The 13,272-nt window shown below is 43.7% G+C and overlaps 1 protein-coding gene across 2 annotated transcripts in view; it reads left to right on the top strand.

Moving 5' to 3' along the window:
* The window catches only part of DHRS3 (dehydrogenase/reductase 3), a 31,410-nt gene extending 18,138 nt beyond the window's left edge, over positions 1-13,272 (top strand). For both annotated transcript variants that reach the window (XM_009562370.2, XM_054085786.1), the window contains exons 2-6: positions 6,228-6,371; positions 6,668-6,787; positions 7,535-7,773; positions 8,728-8,853; positions 9,923-13,272. In XM_009562370.2, the coding sequence (XP_009560665.2) occupies positions 6,228-6,371; positions 6,668-6,787; positions 7,535-7,773; positions 8,728-8,853; positions 9,923-10,007 (714 nt within the window). In that variant the 3' untranslated portion in view covers positions 10,008-13,272. The remainder of the gene's footprint in view (positions 1-6,227; positions 6,372-6,667; positions 6,788-7,534; positions 7,774-8,727; positions 8,854-9,922) is intronic.

Below are 13,272 nucleotides of genomic sequence, written 5' to 3'. Positions count from 1 at the left end.
GATTGGAATTCACTCTTAGTCTCCTGAAGTCTCTTTACACCTAGCTCTTCATCTCTTTACTGTCTATTACTCCTGCCCTTAACTCAAACCGGTTTATAACAAAGTCTGTGTTTTGTTTTCACCATGGTGGCAGGATTAAATTGAAATTAAATCCTTACAGTCTAATGTCTTTACAACTCCTAAATACTCATCTGGAAAAGATTGTAGAATAGGCAAGTGGGCTTACTCCCCTGATTCCCCTATGCTTACCTGTGATCTCTCTAAAACCCCTTCTTTGCAGCTTTGATATTCGCTTTCCACTGTGGGAATTCAGAATATTTCACCATGGGCTGCTTTGTTTGCTTACTTTTATACAAGTGTCACTAAGGGGCTGGGTTAAGTATTTTGACCTACTTCAGGCATCAAAAGGTTCTTTTTCCTTTCGGAGGCCAAGATTGGCTTTTCACACTGAAGGGCCACACCTTTCACTCTCCCAGTAATCCCTCTTCATCTTGCCTCTCCCTGCACAGCTCCTGAAAGGACTTGTCTGGCTTCACCCTGGGGGCAAGAGAAGGGAAGGGCTGGAGGAGAAAACCCTTGTGCCGTTGACAAGCAAAACACAGGAACGCTTTAGAGGCTGTAGGATTTAGCCTCCTGTTCCCATGATATGCAAAACTCTGCCAGGATTATGGGATACATTGGAATGCTTTTCTTTGGAGGACCAACTGCGAGTCGGTACTACCAGGCTTTGTAAATATATGGGGATAAGATTGACATACTTCAGTGGATTATCTACACTTTGTACTTCCTAAAAGTATGCAGGAACTTTCAGTGTTGGGTGCAGAAAGGCTTTTTCTCTGTTTGAACAAAGGTAGCAGTCTGTGCAATTGCAGATACCAGCTCGAACAGAGCACCTTTTGTTTCCTTGGTCTAGGAAGGAGGTTGAAAGCTGGGAATGAAATGTGCTGACCTACCCAACTGCTTCCTATCTCTGCTGATCTCTGGTGAGGAGTTGGGGTTGATTTGTGGAGGCAGCAATAACGAGATCGGGCAGGAAGGGCGCTTTCGTGTCTCTCTGCAACACTTTCCATCTTTCATTGTCTTCAGATTGATGCAGAGGATTGCTTGATGAATCATGAAATGCAGCAGCCTTTGGAATGGAAGTGGTATCTGCTAATCGCAGTGCGCGTTGTCGCGTTGGAAAAGCCTAAGGGTGAACAGTTCTGTACTAAAATACAACCCAGATAATCCAAGGGAAGTGTCAAGAAATGGCACGTGTTTGGCCTCAGAGAGGCTTTTGTTGTGGGAGACGTTTCCAATGCCGCTCGAGTTCACTGGCTGGATGAGGTCTAGCACAGCGGGCTTGCTGGAGATCCAGTGCCAAATTAACTGACAGTGTAAAAGGGCAACATTCCTTCGCTGCCGATCTTGAATCGTGCTAGCAATAAAATCGGACCAAACAAGTTAAATAGCTTTGTAAATGATGTAATATTAGCTCTAACCTCATCTCCTGCACCAATAATGTACTTAAGGCTCTGGAAGCGTAGATCATGCGTGTGCGTTGTGGTTGATGGCAGCTTCAATCTAGACCAGTTTATATAAATTAGTGGCTTTATCTGATTTTTGTGGCGGTCAAAAGCATAACTCTTCTGCACTCGTGTTGCAGTGAAAATCGGGATTTAAACCTGCAGCCAGGTTTGGGGCCGTTGGCAAGCGGCCAGCGCGGGCTACTATTAGAAGGTCTTGCAGCAGCAGCTCCAACCTCCCTCTCGTTCCCCTCCGACCTCGGGGCATGTCTCATTAGCAGATTAAGTCCAGACTTATACGAGTCCTCTGAGAGGGGAGGATGCGGTGTCTACTGAGCCTGCCACTCCAGCTGAAATGATTTTCCGAAGGCCAGATAAGGAGTTCTGTCACTGCCAGAGGGGAGAAGATGTAGAGATAAGGTTTGTTTTGCAAAATCTGCTCGTGAATAAATCCTGGGAAAATCTGCACTAAACTGTGATGTCACCGCCCTTGCCTACTTTAAAGTTAATTAAGAGGAGGGCGTGTGAAGTTCCTCTGTCATCATAAATCTCTTCTTTCACATGTCCGGGCGTAGGAAGCCTCCTGGCCTGCTGCAGCTTCTGCCAGCCTGGAGCACAAGCGATGGCTTTGACATCCCACCTGCCTGCCAGCTCGGGGGTCACCCAGAGGTAACCATGGGGCAGGAGCCTCCAGGAGGGCCTGTCCCAGCGGGATTAACCGCCTGGCTGGGCTGCTGCCCTCGGCAATTTTCTGGTCAGTAACTTTTGGAAAGGAGAGCGTGTCTAGTGCGGAAGGGAGGGGTGAGCAGGAGGGGATGAGGAGAGATGAAGGGGATGAAGAAATAGGGGCTGGATGCTTTCCAGGAAGGAAAACTGTCTGTCCAAGAACTTCTCCAAAACACAAATTAAATATTCCTCTATCCACCATTAAATTACCATGAATGGGAGCCTGTGCAGCATCCTGACAGGCTGTGTAGTAAGGAACATTGTGTCTCTCTCCTCCTTTATTCCTCTACATTTTCCTCTGTCCCAGGCAAGACCTTCTGTGCCTGTAAGAATCATTCTCTCCAGGACTGAGCCTCCAGTTGGGACACGCTTATTGCCAATTTAGAATTAAACTTAGAATAAGGGGACACAGACCCGACTCAGACCACATTTTGATGTAGAATCATAGAATAGTTTGGGTTGGAAGGGACCTTAAAGCCCATCCAGTTCCAACCCCCTGCCATGGGCAGGGACACCTCCCACTGGCTCAGGCTGCCCAAGGCCCATCCAACCTGGCCTGGAACACCTCCAGGGATGGGGCAGCCACAGCTTCCCCGGACAACCTGGGCCAGGGCCTCACCACTCTCATGGTGAAGAAATTCTTGCTTATGTCCAGTCTAAATCTGCCCTTCTCCAGTTTAAAGGCGTTCTCCTTAGTCCTGTCTGGGCTTCCTAATAAAATGGACCATTTCCCGAGATGCAGATCTAGAGCCCTTACAAGTGTAGAGCCCTCCAGCCTAACCAGGGCAGGATAAAGCTAAATGATGCCTTTCTTGTTGTTGACTGAGGAAAGAATAAAAGGAGAGTTCCTTACATGTCTGCTTGCATACAAGGAGGAGTGAAGTGCCGGCTGCGCAGCTTTAGGCGAACGGGAGCTGATGGGGCCACAACTATTCATCGGTTCAGGAGTAAACAAGAGATTTCGTTCAGAGGTTTTGAGAACACACGTGGGTATTGCTGACTCTGAAGCTGTCCAGTTGAATGGTTTAGTGGGAATGTTACTGATCACCTTCTGAGGGCCAAACAGCACATGGTCAGCTCTTGGATTCTGCAGGAAGAGGTGAATCCAAACGAGCAGAAGAGTGAGAAATAGGTTTGTAGAAATCTCAGGAGGCAATAGGGCAGTAAGGACTTAGAAAAATATCAAAACCGCTGCAAGTAAGAGAAGGAGAGATGCGTTGCCTGCACAGAAACACTAAGCCAAAGCCCTCTGTAGGAATGGAGTTCAGGAGCAACAGCAGCCTCAACAATCGGGCTAATGCTGCAGCTAGAAGTCTCGCCTCTTTGTAAGATTTGATATCCTAGGAGGCCAGAGGGAAGCCTGTGCCAATTTAATTTGGCCAGATATAAGAGAAATTGAAAGCCTCATATGATCTTGTAGAGGCAGCCAAGCTTGAATTCAGACCAAAAGCATGTTGTATTGAGGTTTGAGTTTTATCCATCTGTAAAAAGTCGCAGGAATGACGGCAGGAAACCTCACTTCCCACTGTGTCGTTAGGGAACTTCCACCTCTGAAGAAAGAATGGTCTTTTATTTACTGCTTTTCTCTTACGCAAGCTGAAGCCTTCACCTGAGCGTGAACAGTATCAAGGGCACGAAAATGTCCCATGGAAAAAAAGTCAGTACTGAAGTAAATGCTGTCAGCAGGATAACAGGCAAACTGTCTTCCCCAGATGGCCCCGATTTTAACGAGGTCGCCTTGCAAGACTTGCCTGTAGGATATTAAAGATCCCAAAGTAACTGCTGGGGCATAAAATGTGTTATGTCCAAGAGTTGCATCACAGACAGATGTTCCTTTGACAGGCCCTCCTTTGCTTAACTGTTCTTCCATGTAGACTTCCTGACATTCAATGCATCAGTGACAACTCTTGGGAACAGGAGCCTGTATGAGTGTTTGAAACAGATTAAAGTGAAGAGTGAGGGATCTACTTTTCATTTTGCAATAGTGGTGTGAATCCCTGGAGTGCTGGCTATGTCAGGTCAATTCCTTGCCTTTCTCCCCTTGTCTGACACCCTAGTGCTCCTTCTCTCCTCTCCTTCTCCTACGTTCCATCACTCTAGAACTTGTCAGTTAATTTTTAGCGTCTGCTTTTGACTTATCCGGTCCTGCTAAGAGGTTGAAGTTCACACTAATGGGCATCAAATGTGATGGTTGCAGTTGACATTTTGTAGTGTATTTTCTCCCCTTTCTGCAGAGCTGTAGGTTGTGAAAGAGCAAGAGTGTGTGCTTCCAGTTGAAAGGTATTTTGTAAATATTTCCTGTGGGCTTGTGAAATTTCTCCCATCTTGTTGATTGTCCTTCGAGTCTGCAGAGCAGGCATAAGAAATATCACCCAGCCCAGCTCTGAGTTCAGAAGTGAGCGAAGAGCCATGGGTTTTACAAGCGCTGTGTAGACACCAAAGCCTGATGGCCAAGGGCGATACGCTGAGGTTCTCAAAGACAAGCCGAGAAGTGAGCCAAGTTTTTATCCGTATGTAGTTTCTAAGTGTGGTCACAGCTTTTTGCTTGAACACGTCTTCCCCTGAGATACGATTTCCCCTGAAATGGCTCTGAAGTTCTCTGATTTATACGTGCTCTGAAGTTTCTGGTTAACCAACTTGTTAGTCCTTTGGTGATTTGGAGAATATAAGTCTATCATTTTGTGTTTGTGTTCACAGATGTGCCAATGATTTATACGTGGGATTAATTGGAAATTTAACTCATTTAGGAAATGGTTGAGGCCCCAGGTATTGCTGGACTTCAGCCTTGCTTAGTTGCACTGGAAGTGTTCTTTGACCCTGCCGGAGATTAGTTTTAGTACCAGTTATGACATAAGCTTAACTAGTCCTTAAAAATAAGTGTGTTAAAGCTCTCCGCGAGAGCTTTGTCATGGGGAGGGAATGCTGTGGATCCTCATTTTTTACGTTTATCTTGCTGTTGCTATGTTAATTGCAGGGATTGAGTTACGAACAACAATGTAATTTAGACTTTTTTCCCTATTCTTTCAACTGTTGGAAGACTCACGTTATTAAATCTTTAAAGTGTGCTTATTTTTAACCCTTAAAAAAATCAACACACCAGTCAGATTCATACTTGGTGCACATCCAACCTGGCCTTGAACGCCTCCAGGGACGGGGCAGCCACAGCTTCCCTGGGCAACCTGGGCCAGGGCCTCACCACTCTCATGATGAAGAAATTCCTCCTTATGTATAGTCTAAATCTGCCCCTCTCCAGTTCATACCCATTGCCCCTCATCCTATCACTCCAAGCCTTTTTCAACAGCCCCACACATGTTGTGCTGGATTTGTCTTCGTTACGTATCAGATCCGTGCTATATGATTTGTATGCTTTATTTCCACAGTTATCATGGACTCATAAAATAGTTTGGGTTGGAAGGGACCTTAAAGATCATCCAGTTCCAATCACCCTGTGATGGGCAGGGACACCTCCCACTGGATATGGGAGAATTCAGAATTGTTCTTTGTACAAGAAGTATCGTATCGTTTTTACTGTGTTAAATGAGAGCGTCAAATGAAATCTTGCTTCTATTAGTAGAAAAGTAAATTTGTGCTTGAAATTTCTCACTTTAAATGTCTGTATTAGGGCGAGCCTCTTGTTTGAAATGCACCTTGGATGCCAGCCTGCAAACAGCATTGCGATAGTTTCACGGTTATGCTTGAAAAATATGTTTTACTGCAGAGTAGATACTCTCTCCAAAAGTAGAGCAAGAAGGTAACACCAGATACAGGGAGGTCTGCGATTTTAGAAGCATCTTTCTCCATGTGTGTATAGCAAAAGCAGGGATAGATTTGAAAATTCGTGATACAGAGATTTTGGCAGGTGTTTAATAACATTAGTTATGTTAGGCTAGAACTGGCAGTGGATGCACGTCAATTTATTGATGTTAAAAGCATGTTTTAATTATTTTAGATTTGAAGCAGAAAAGGTTTGACTCTAATAAATGTTTCTTGCTGCAGATCATCCTGTGGGGTCGAACTGAGAAATGCCTGAAGGAAACTACAGAGGAAATTAGGATGATGGGGACAGAATGCCATTATTTCATTTGCGATGTAGGAAATCGAGAGGAGGTCTACCGGCAAGCCAAAGCTGTGCGGGAAAAGGTCAGTGTCTGTGGAAATGCTGCGGGCAAAATTTAGTAATCATCTGTGTTTGAGAGGGGAAAAAAATATATCAGCAAATTGGGAAAGAAGAAGGATGATCATCCAGATTGTGTTATACGACGTCTACCTACTGGATTTAAGCGATCGAGAAAGATTACAGGGCTTCTAGGCAAGAATGTCAAAAGCTATGAAAATAATACTGTATTTAGGCAATGATAGATAATTGGATATAACTGTTGGGTGCTGATTTGTGAGGAGAAAGATGAATTCTAACGAGTCATTTGGTTTTCTTCCAGGTGGGCGATATCACTATCCTAGTGAACAACGCTGCTGTGGTCCATGGTAAGAGCCTGATGGACAGCGATGACGATGCACTGCTCAAATCACAACATATAAACACCCTGGGACAGTTCTGGGTAAGATAAGTGCTGGTATCACATATATTCAGAACTCGGAATAAGAATGACAGATTACAGCCAGGTCACACGTGTCTGCTGCTCAATCTTTCCAAATGGTGTTTGGTAAAATCAGTCTGACATGAAAAGGAGACAGAAAAGCAATGGGAGAGGCAAAGGCCAGAGGGAAGAAGTCTAAAAAATGTAATTTTTCCAGTAAGAACACACAGTATTTGATGCTCTTGTTGTCCCCGTTCTGTGATTTCCAGTAAAATGTTTGGTTTTCTTTGAGAGGACCCAAGCTCTCAGAGGACAGTTTACTGTACAGTGATTTGTGTGAGCAGCAGAGGAGCGTGAGACCACATTGCCCAGGGAAGGAAGCTGGTGTGAAACTCATTCCATGTTAAATTAGATAATAGGAGTACAGAAGGAGCTGCCTTGTGATTTCATCATTTTGTTGAAGACTTTACAAGATTTTCTTAAACGCACTGCTTAACGTTAAGCATTCTGTTGACGGCCTTTATCTGTGTGTACTGCTTACTTACAATCTAGGAAAGGGTTTGGTTTGTTTCTACATAAACCCTGCCTGTTTAGAACCTTTTAGTAAATGAGAAAGCAACAAGGTACTCTCCCACTCCTTTCCTCGCATGCTGAACTGCGCAGTTTGGCTTCTTATCTCCGTGTCACCTTATTTTCCTTTTCAGCAACTGATGTCTTTGTTGTATCTCTGCTGAGCAAACCTGTGTTTTCCCTCCCTGTGTTCTTCAGACCACCAAAGCTTTCCTGCCAAGGATGCTGGAGCTGCAGAATGGGCACATTGTTTGCCTGAACTCTGTCCTGGCCTTGTCAGCCATCCCTGGTGCCATTGACTATTGCACCTCCAAAGCCTCGTCCTTTGCCTTTATGGAGAGCCTGACCCTGGGGCTGCTCGACTGTCCTGGAGTGAATGCCACAACGGTCCTGCCCTTCCACACCAGCACAGAGATGTTCCAGGGCATGAGAATCAGGTCAGTCCAGGGGAACTAGAATAAAGCATCTCATTTTAAATGAATCATCAGAATACACTCCTAATTAATGCTTCATTTAGTTAAGAGAATTTGATGTCTCATTTGGCTGCCTGGGAACAGAGGGTCACTCTAGGCCACCTGGGACTGATCGGACTGGTTCCCTCGGCTTGCTGCGTACTCATATCCCGTCTGCCTGTACTGACACATTTGCTTCTACACAGAAAACCAAACACTATTTTTCTGCGAGTGTATTCAGGCCGCATGCAGCCACCAGAGAGGGAAGAGAGGCAATCTGAAAACTGAGGTCATGGAAATGGAGCAGTCTACAAATTACTTGAGAATTAACAGAACAAATTCTTTCTTTATTTGTTGAAATACTTAAATCTTTTCCACCGAAAGGAGTGACGGCCACTTACTGAAGTAAGGCTGTCAGTGTTCTCTTAGTCAACACAATATGCAGTAAGGATATCAGTGTTCTCTTAGTCAACACAATATGCAGTGTCAAACTGTTGCTGGAGCTGGGAAAAGCTTTAAGTTTGATATTAAAAGCAATGGGGGAAATGTTTGTCTTTCACCTGACAAGAATTTGAATCAAGTAAAGAGCAACAGAGAGGAAGAGGGAAAACACCAATACTGAACAGACAGCATTTTGGTATTGGTTTGCATACAGTTTAAGAAAATCCCTGAATCAAGGTTCTAAATACACTCTGCCACTTCACCCTAAAGGCACCAACATGTATGTTCTTCACCAGATAGCTAACCCAGCAGTACTGGTTGGAACTGGGCTTTCTGGCTGCAGCTGGAACTTTCAGCTCCTTCCACCCTGCTTTGGGGCATGTTTGAACATCACTAACCAGTGATAGCGGAGTGAGTGACAGGACTTGGACAGTGCTATCTTAAAGAAGCGAATTTGTTTAACAAATAATTATTTTATTTTTTACTTTATTTATTCAGGTTCCCTAATCTTTTTCCTCCTCTCAAGCCAGAGACGGTGGCTAGGAGGACAGTAGAAGCCGTTCAGATGAACCAAGCATTCCTGCTCCTTCCATGGACAATGCATGTTCTTGTCATCCTAAAAAGGTAAGTAATTTCTTTGCCCAGCCGGTGAGGCAAGCCTGGCTTTCCATCCTTTCTGTGCACTGAGGCAAAGCTCCCTTTGACTGCAACCCAACATCCAAGATCAGACCGGTTCAGAAGCAGAGGGGGAAAACTTGAGATTCCCTTTGAGATTCCCTGGGTGTAACCCCTTTATGAAACCAGTTTCACTCCCCAAATTTGGATTCCTGAGGTTAGAACTGGTATTTGTATCTAGGAAATTTCTTAACAATTAACATATGAGTGTCGTTGGTTTTGGTTGAGCCGCTCTTTGGTCTCCAGGCTTTAGATTGTAAAGTATTTCTGTACAGTGACGTATGGACGTCACAGATGTATTTAGAGAGCGCTGCTTCTGTTAAAGCAATAAAACTAAACAAATAATTTTTGTGTGTGATTAGGACAGGAATTTTAAAGTGTCTGAGGAGAAAACGTCTTAACTTCATGTCCTGAAACTACAGAGAAAGGACATTTAAAATGATGTTTCCATGAGAGTTTGCGCTAAAGCCTTTCGAAAACCTGCTTCAGTCAGGAACTGAAACAAGGCCACGAGATATCCATGGAAAATGATTACAATTTTGCATTTCAAAGAAGGAAAAAAAAAAATCACAATAAATGCTTTGCTCTGAATGTAAAATCTGGGATACTCTCTAAAGTTCCCAGAAGTTCTGCAGACTGAGAAGGACTTATCCTCCTCATATAAAGATTCTCTCATTCTCCTTTATTGCATGAATTCATTTTTTTTTCCCATGATAGTAGCTGTCAGGAAATAGGATCTACATCTGTACGTTACAATGAGGAGGCCGTGCGCCCACCACAAACTGATGACAAGTTAACCAGAGAACTCAGCTTAAATTTGTGCGTTTCAGAATGCTCAGTTATCCACAATATTTAAAAAGAATAGAAACACGATAATATCTTCCAAATTATAGTTTCTACAGACCTTTTTGGATAAATATTCCTATAGAGAACATAAACACGTTTTTACACATCCTCTTAGTAGAACAAACTGGGAGGTTTATCTGCTCGGCTTATTTTCTTTCTCCTTCTCCTGCAGCATTCTCCCTCAGGCAGCACTTGAAGAAATCCACAAGTTTTCTGGGAGCTACACCTGCATGAACACTTTTAAAGGGAGAACATAGACTTGGTGGTGCAAGGACTGTTCTTCAGTGAAACCAACACAAGCATGAAAATCCTGACAAGACTGTGAATCAGCAGTCTTGGCTTTCAGCCCGTTCATGTGACTTGCGCTGCTCTGAGGCAACGCATTTCTTGCAGGTCATATCCATAGTAACATGACCTTTGCACAGGATTGAATGACTAGACTATGGACCCTTGGAAAGACAAACAAAACGTGTGAAATGTTTAATTCTTTAGAGTTCAATTGTTAAATCTACTCATAGTTTTCAGATGTAAGTTTTGTTTCTGAAGTGTGCGTAGGCTGAGAGGCGGCGCGGCCCTCCCCACACTTTACCCCTCTCTTTGGAGGAGCTGCAATTACAAACTGCTGTTGGTTTCATTTCAGCTTTTTGAATGAGGAACTTAAAAAATACTTTAAAGAACAAAGTGTTATGGACGTTTAATGGAAGCTTCCTTCCTTTCCTTTGCTTTACCTCAGCTGGTGAAGCTGTTTCCGACTCGCGTCAGGCAAGGGGCAAACTATGGAGCAATGTTCTGTCTGGGAGGATGGTGCTGGGCCCAAAGCTGCCTCACTTCGCTGGGGAAGGGTGGGGAGGAATACTCAGTCAGGAGAACAGCCGGTTTGAATAGTGGAAGATTTTCTGTCACTGAACTCATATATGAAATTTGTCTTTCTGAATATTTGTGTTCATTTATGATGAAATATAGACATACTTCTAGCATTAATCCCAGTTTGCCACGCACGTAGGCAGCCTCACGTTAAGGATGAACTAAATCTAGAACTAAAACTAGAGCCCGCTTGTACAAACATACATTCACTGACATAATCCATGCAGAGAAAAATCCATTGTATCAATCTGCACAGTGAAGCGAGTGGAATAATGCTCTAAAAATAGAAGAGACAGTACTGTAGTGCTCATGAAATGTGAAGTTTGGAAGCACAGTTAGCAAAGACCTGATTAAATGCACGTTGAATTCAACTGGGAAATATACCCGTTGTTTTTTAGGGGCATTGAATCAGGCACCGATCAGCCAAAAGTGATAAATACTGCTTGGACTGAAACGCCAGAAGCAGCTAGATGTTATTTATTTTTCTAATGATATATTGTCTTTGACAGCCTAAAAAGAGCAACACTGCATTCCCGCGCCAGATGCAGTGTGCAGCACTGGGCGCAGTAATGTAGATGAAACATATTGGATCGCTACTAAAAGAGGAATTAATATAATTGCGATACAGGAAAGTAGCAAACAGAACTGGAGAATGCCTGAAAGAAGCGCCTCAAGGAAGGTCATGTGGTTAAAGGAGTGAATTTCGGGCTCCTGACTTGAATTTCAAGCTTTTCCATAGATCTTCTGTGTGACCTGAGGCGAGCTGCATAATTTCAAGGTGCACCCTGACCTGCAAAGCAGATATTTCTACTACTGTTTCCCTACCTCAAAAGTTGTAAGCCTGACTACCTAAACATTTGTCAAAAGCTCAGCAAATTCAACTGGAACAATGCTATAGAAAGGAAAAGCCGTATTTCTTCATAAACCTGGAGGTTGTATACAAAAATTAAGATGATGGGGGGAAAAAAAGAAAAGTGCTGAAATATATTATTTCTTATAAGAGATCTGAGTTACAGCAGAAAAGCTGCAAGCTGTATTTGAGGTAATATTCCTTTGATGCTGCCGTGTAGAAAGTAGGAGACCAATTACTTGGGTGCAGTGATGTGGATGTTGAAATCTGAAGGTCGAATCAGTAGGTATCGCTCTTGAGCAGTTCAAGAGGATGATATTGCCGAAAGTGCCGTTGATGCGAGCCCTCTGCCGGCATGGGTGTTCGGAGGAGCTCTTGCTTCTCTGTCAGCGCTTTCCTTCTGAGCGCAGAACATACGAGCTGTAGCACTATGCCAGTTTTGAAATGGTTTCTTACAATGGAGTTTTGTTTTGAATTCCTCGATGTCTGAGGCTCTCTGAAGAGGATGAGAAGAAACTTTGATCTCTGATTTTAACGCTCACCCTAATGGATGCTTTCAGCTTTATTTTTCTTTAATTTTTGGAGATGAAACACGGTTGATGGAAAACACAAGTCCAGGGAAGTGAAAACCTGTCCAGAATCTGCCAAGAATACCATGTTTATCAAGAGATGCCTGGGAAGGAAAGGGATGATAAAAGGTATCTTCTCTTACACACTAATCCTTCCTAGGTTCTCACTCACCAGGTGTGCCAGGCTTGGAGATGCAAGAGCAGACAGAAATGGTGAAAGAGGGGACTCCACAGTGTCGCCCTTAAAATAAACCTTTACGCCAAGATTCTATTCCTTCATGACATCATAATGCAAAAGTGAGGTAGAAGGTAGTACACGCATTGAAATTAACTTCCCACTCATCCCCAAATCCTGTCCCTTGGCTCAATCTGCTCCTTCCCTGCCATATATAAAAGATGTTCCCTGTTACCAGAGGTTGTCTTACATCCTAAGTGCTGTTGATTTCTTTCTAGTGAATATAAACAAGTCAGAACGTGGCTGGGACTCTCATCATCTCCCTGCTCTCGTACACACACAAACTCGCCTCTCTCTTCCCCTCAGGTTCTGTGCGCAGACAGCAGCTCAAATAGCAGTCGCAGTGGGGGAGAGGTATACAGCAGATGAGGAAAACATTGGCTTTGCTTTTCAGATAGTGAGGAAGAGTTAGGTAAGAGTTTCTTCTTGCGAGTGTCGCAAGACAGACTGCTCGCCATCCGCTGAGTTACTTGCAAATTTGGATGGGGGCATTTGAAGCCTTTTTTTTCCCTCAATGGAATGCCTGCCGAGCCCTACTCGCCCTTTTTGCATAAGGTTAGCGTTGAGTAATCTTGAAGTGCTGCAAATGTGGACAAGCTTCGTTGAAGCCTAAGGCCTTCTCAAAGGAATTTCCGGCCTTTGACTTATTTTAATTTTGGTTTTCCCTGCTCTCTCCACTGCCTCCTGCTTTCCGCTGCACAATTATTTCTTTTTTTTTTTTCCTCCTTCTGTTTTCCTATGTCATTACTGCACTTTTCAGAGCCACCATCTTGAAGCCAGATGTCATACAAAGAGCCTGGAGTAAATCTAAATCAGGGTATATATTTACTGTGCTGCTGGAGGAATCTAAGGTGAGGTTGTAGGAGCGGGTCACGAGCTACATGTGAAACAAGCTACGTTTTACTTATTCCAATCTAGGAAGAAGTAGGAGACCCCTTACTATAGTTTTTTCTACACAGGAGGTTGTTTCTGTTTTAAAATTGGAGTGGTAGAAAAAGGATTGC

This window comes from Cuculus canorus, chromosome 21 (assembly GCF_017976375.1).
Source record: "Cuculus canorus isolate bCucCan1 chromosome 21, bCucCan1.pri, whole genome shotgun sequence".
NCBI lineage: Eukaryota > Metazoa > Chordata > Aves > Cuculiformes > Cuculidae > Cuculus > Cuculus canorus.
The sequence above is the reverse complement of the archived record's forward strand: the minus strand, read 5'-3'. Positions and strand labels throughout refer to the sequence as shown.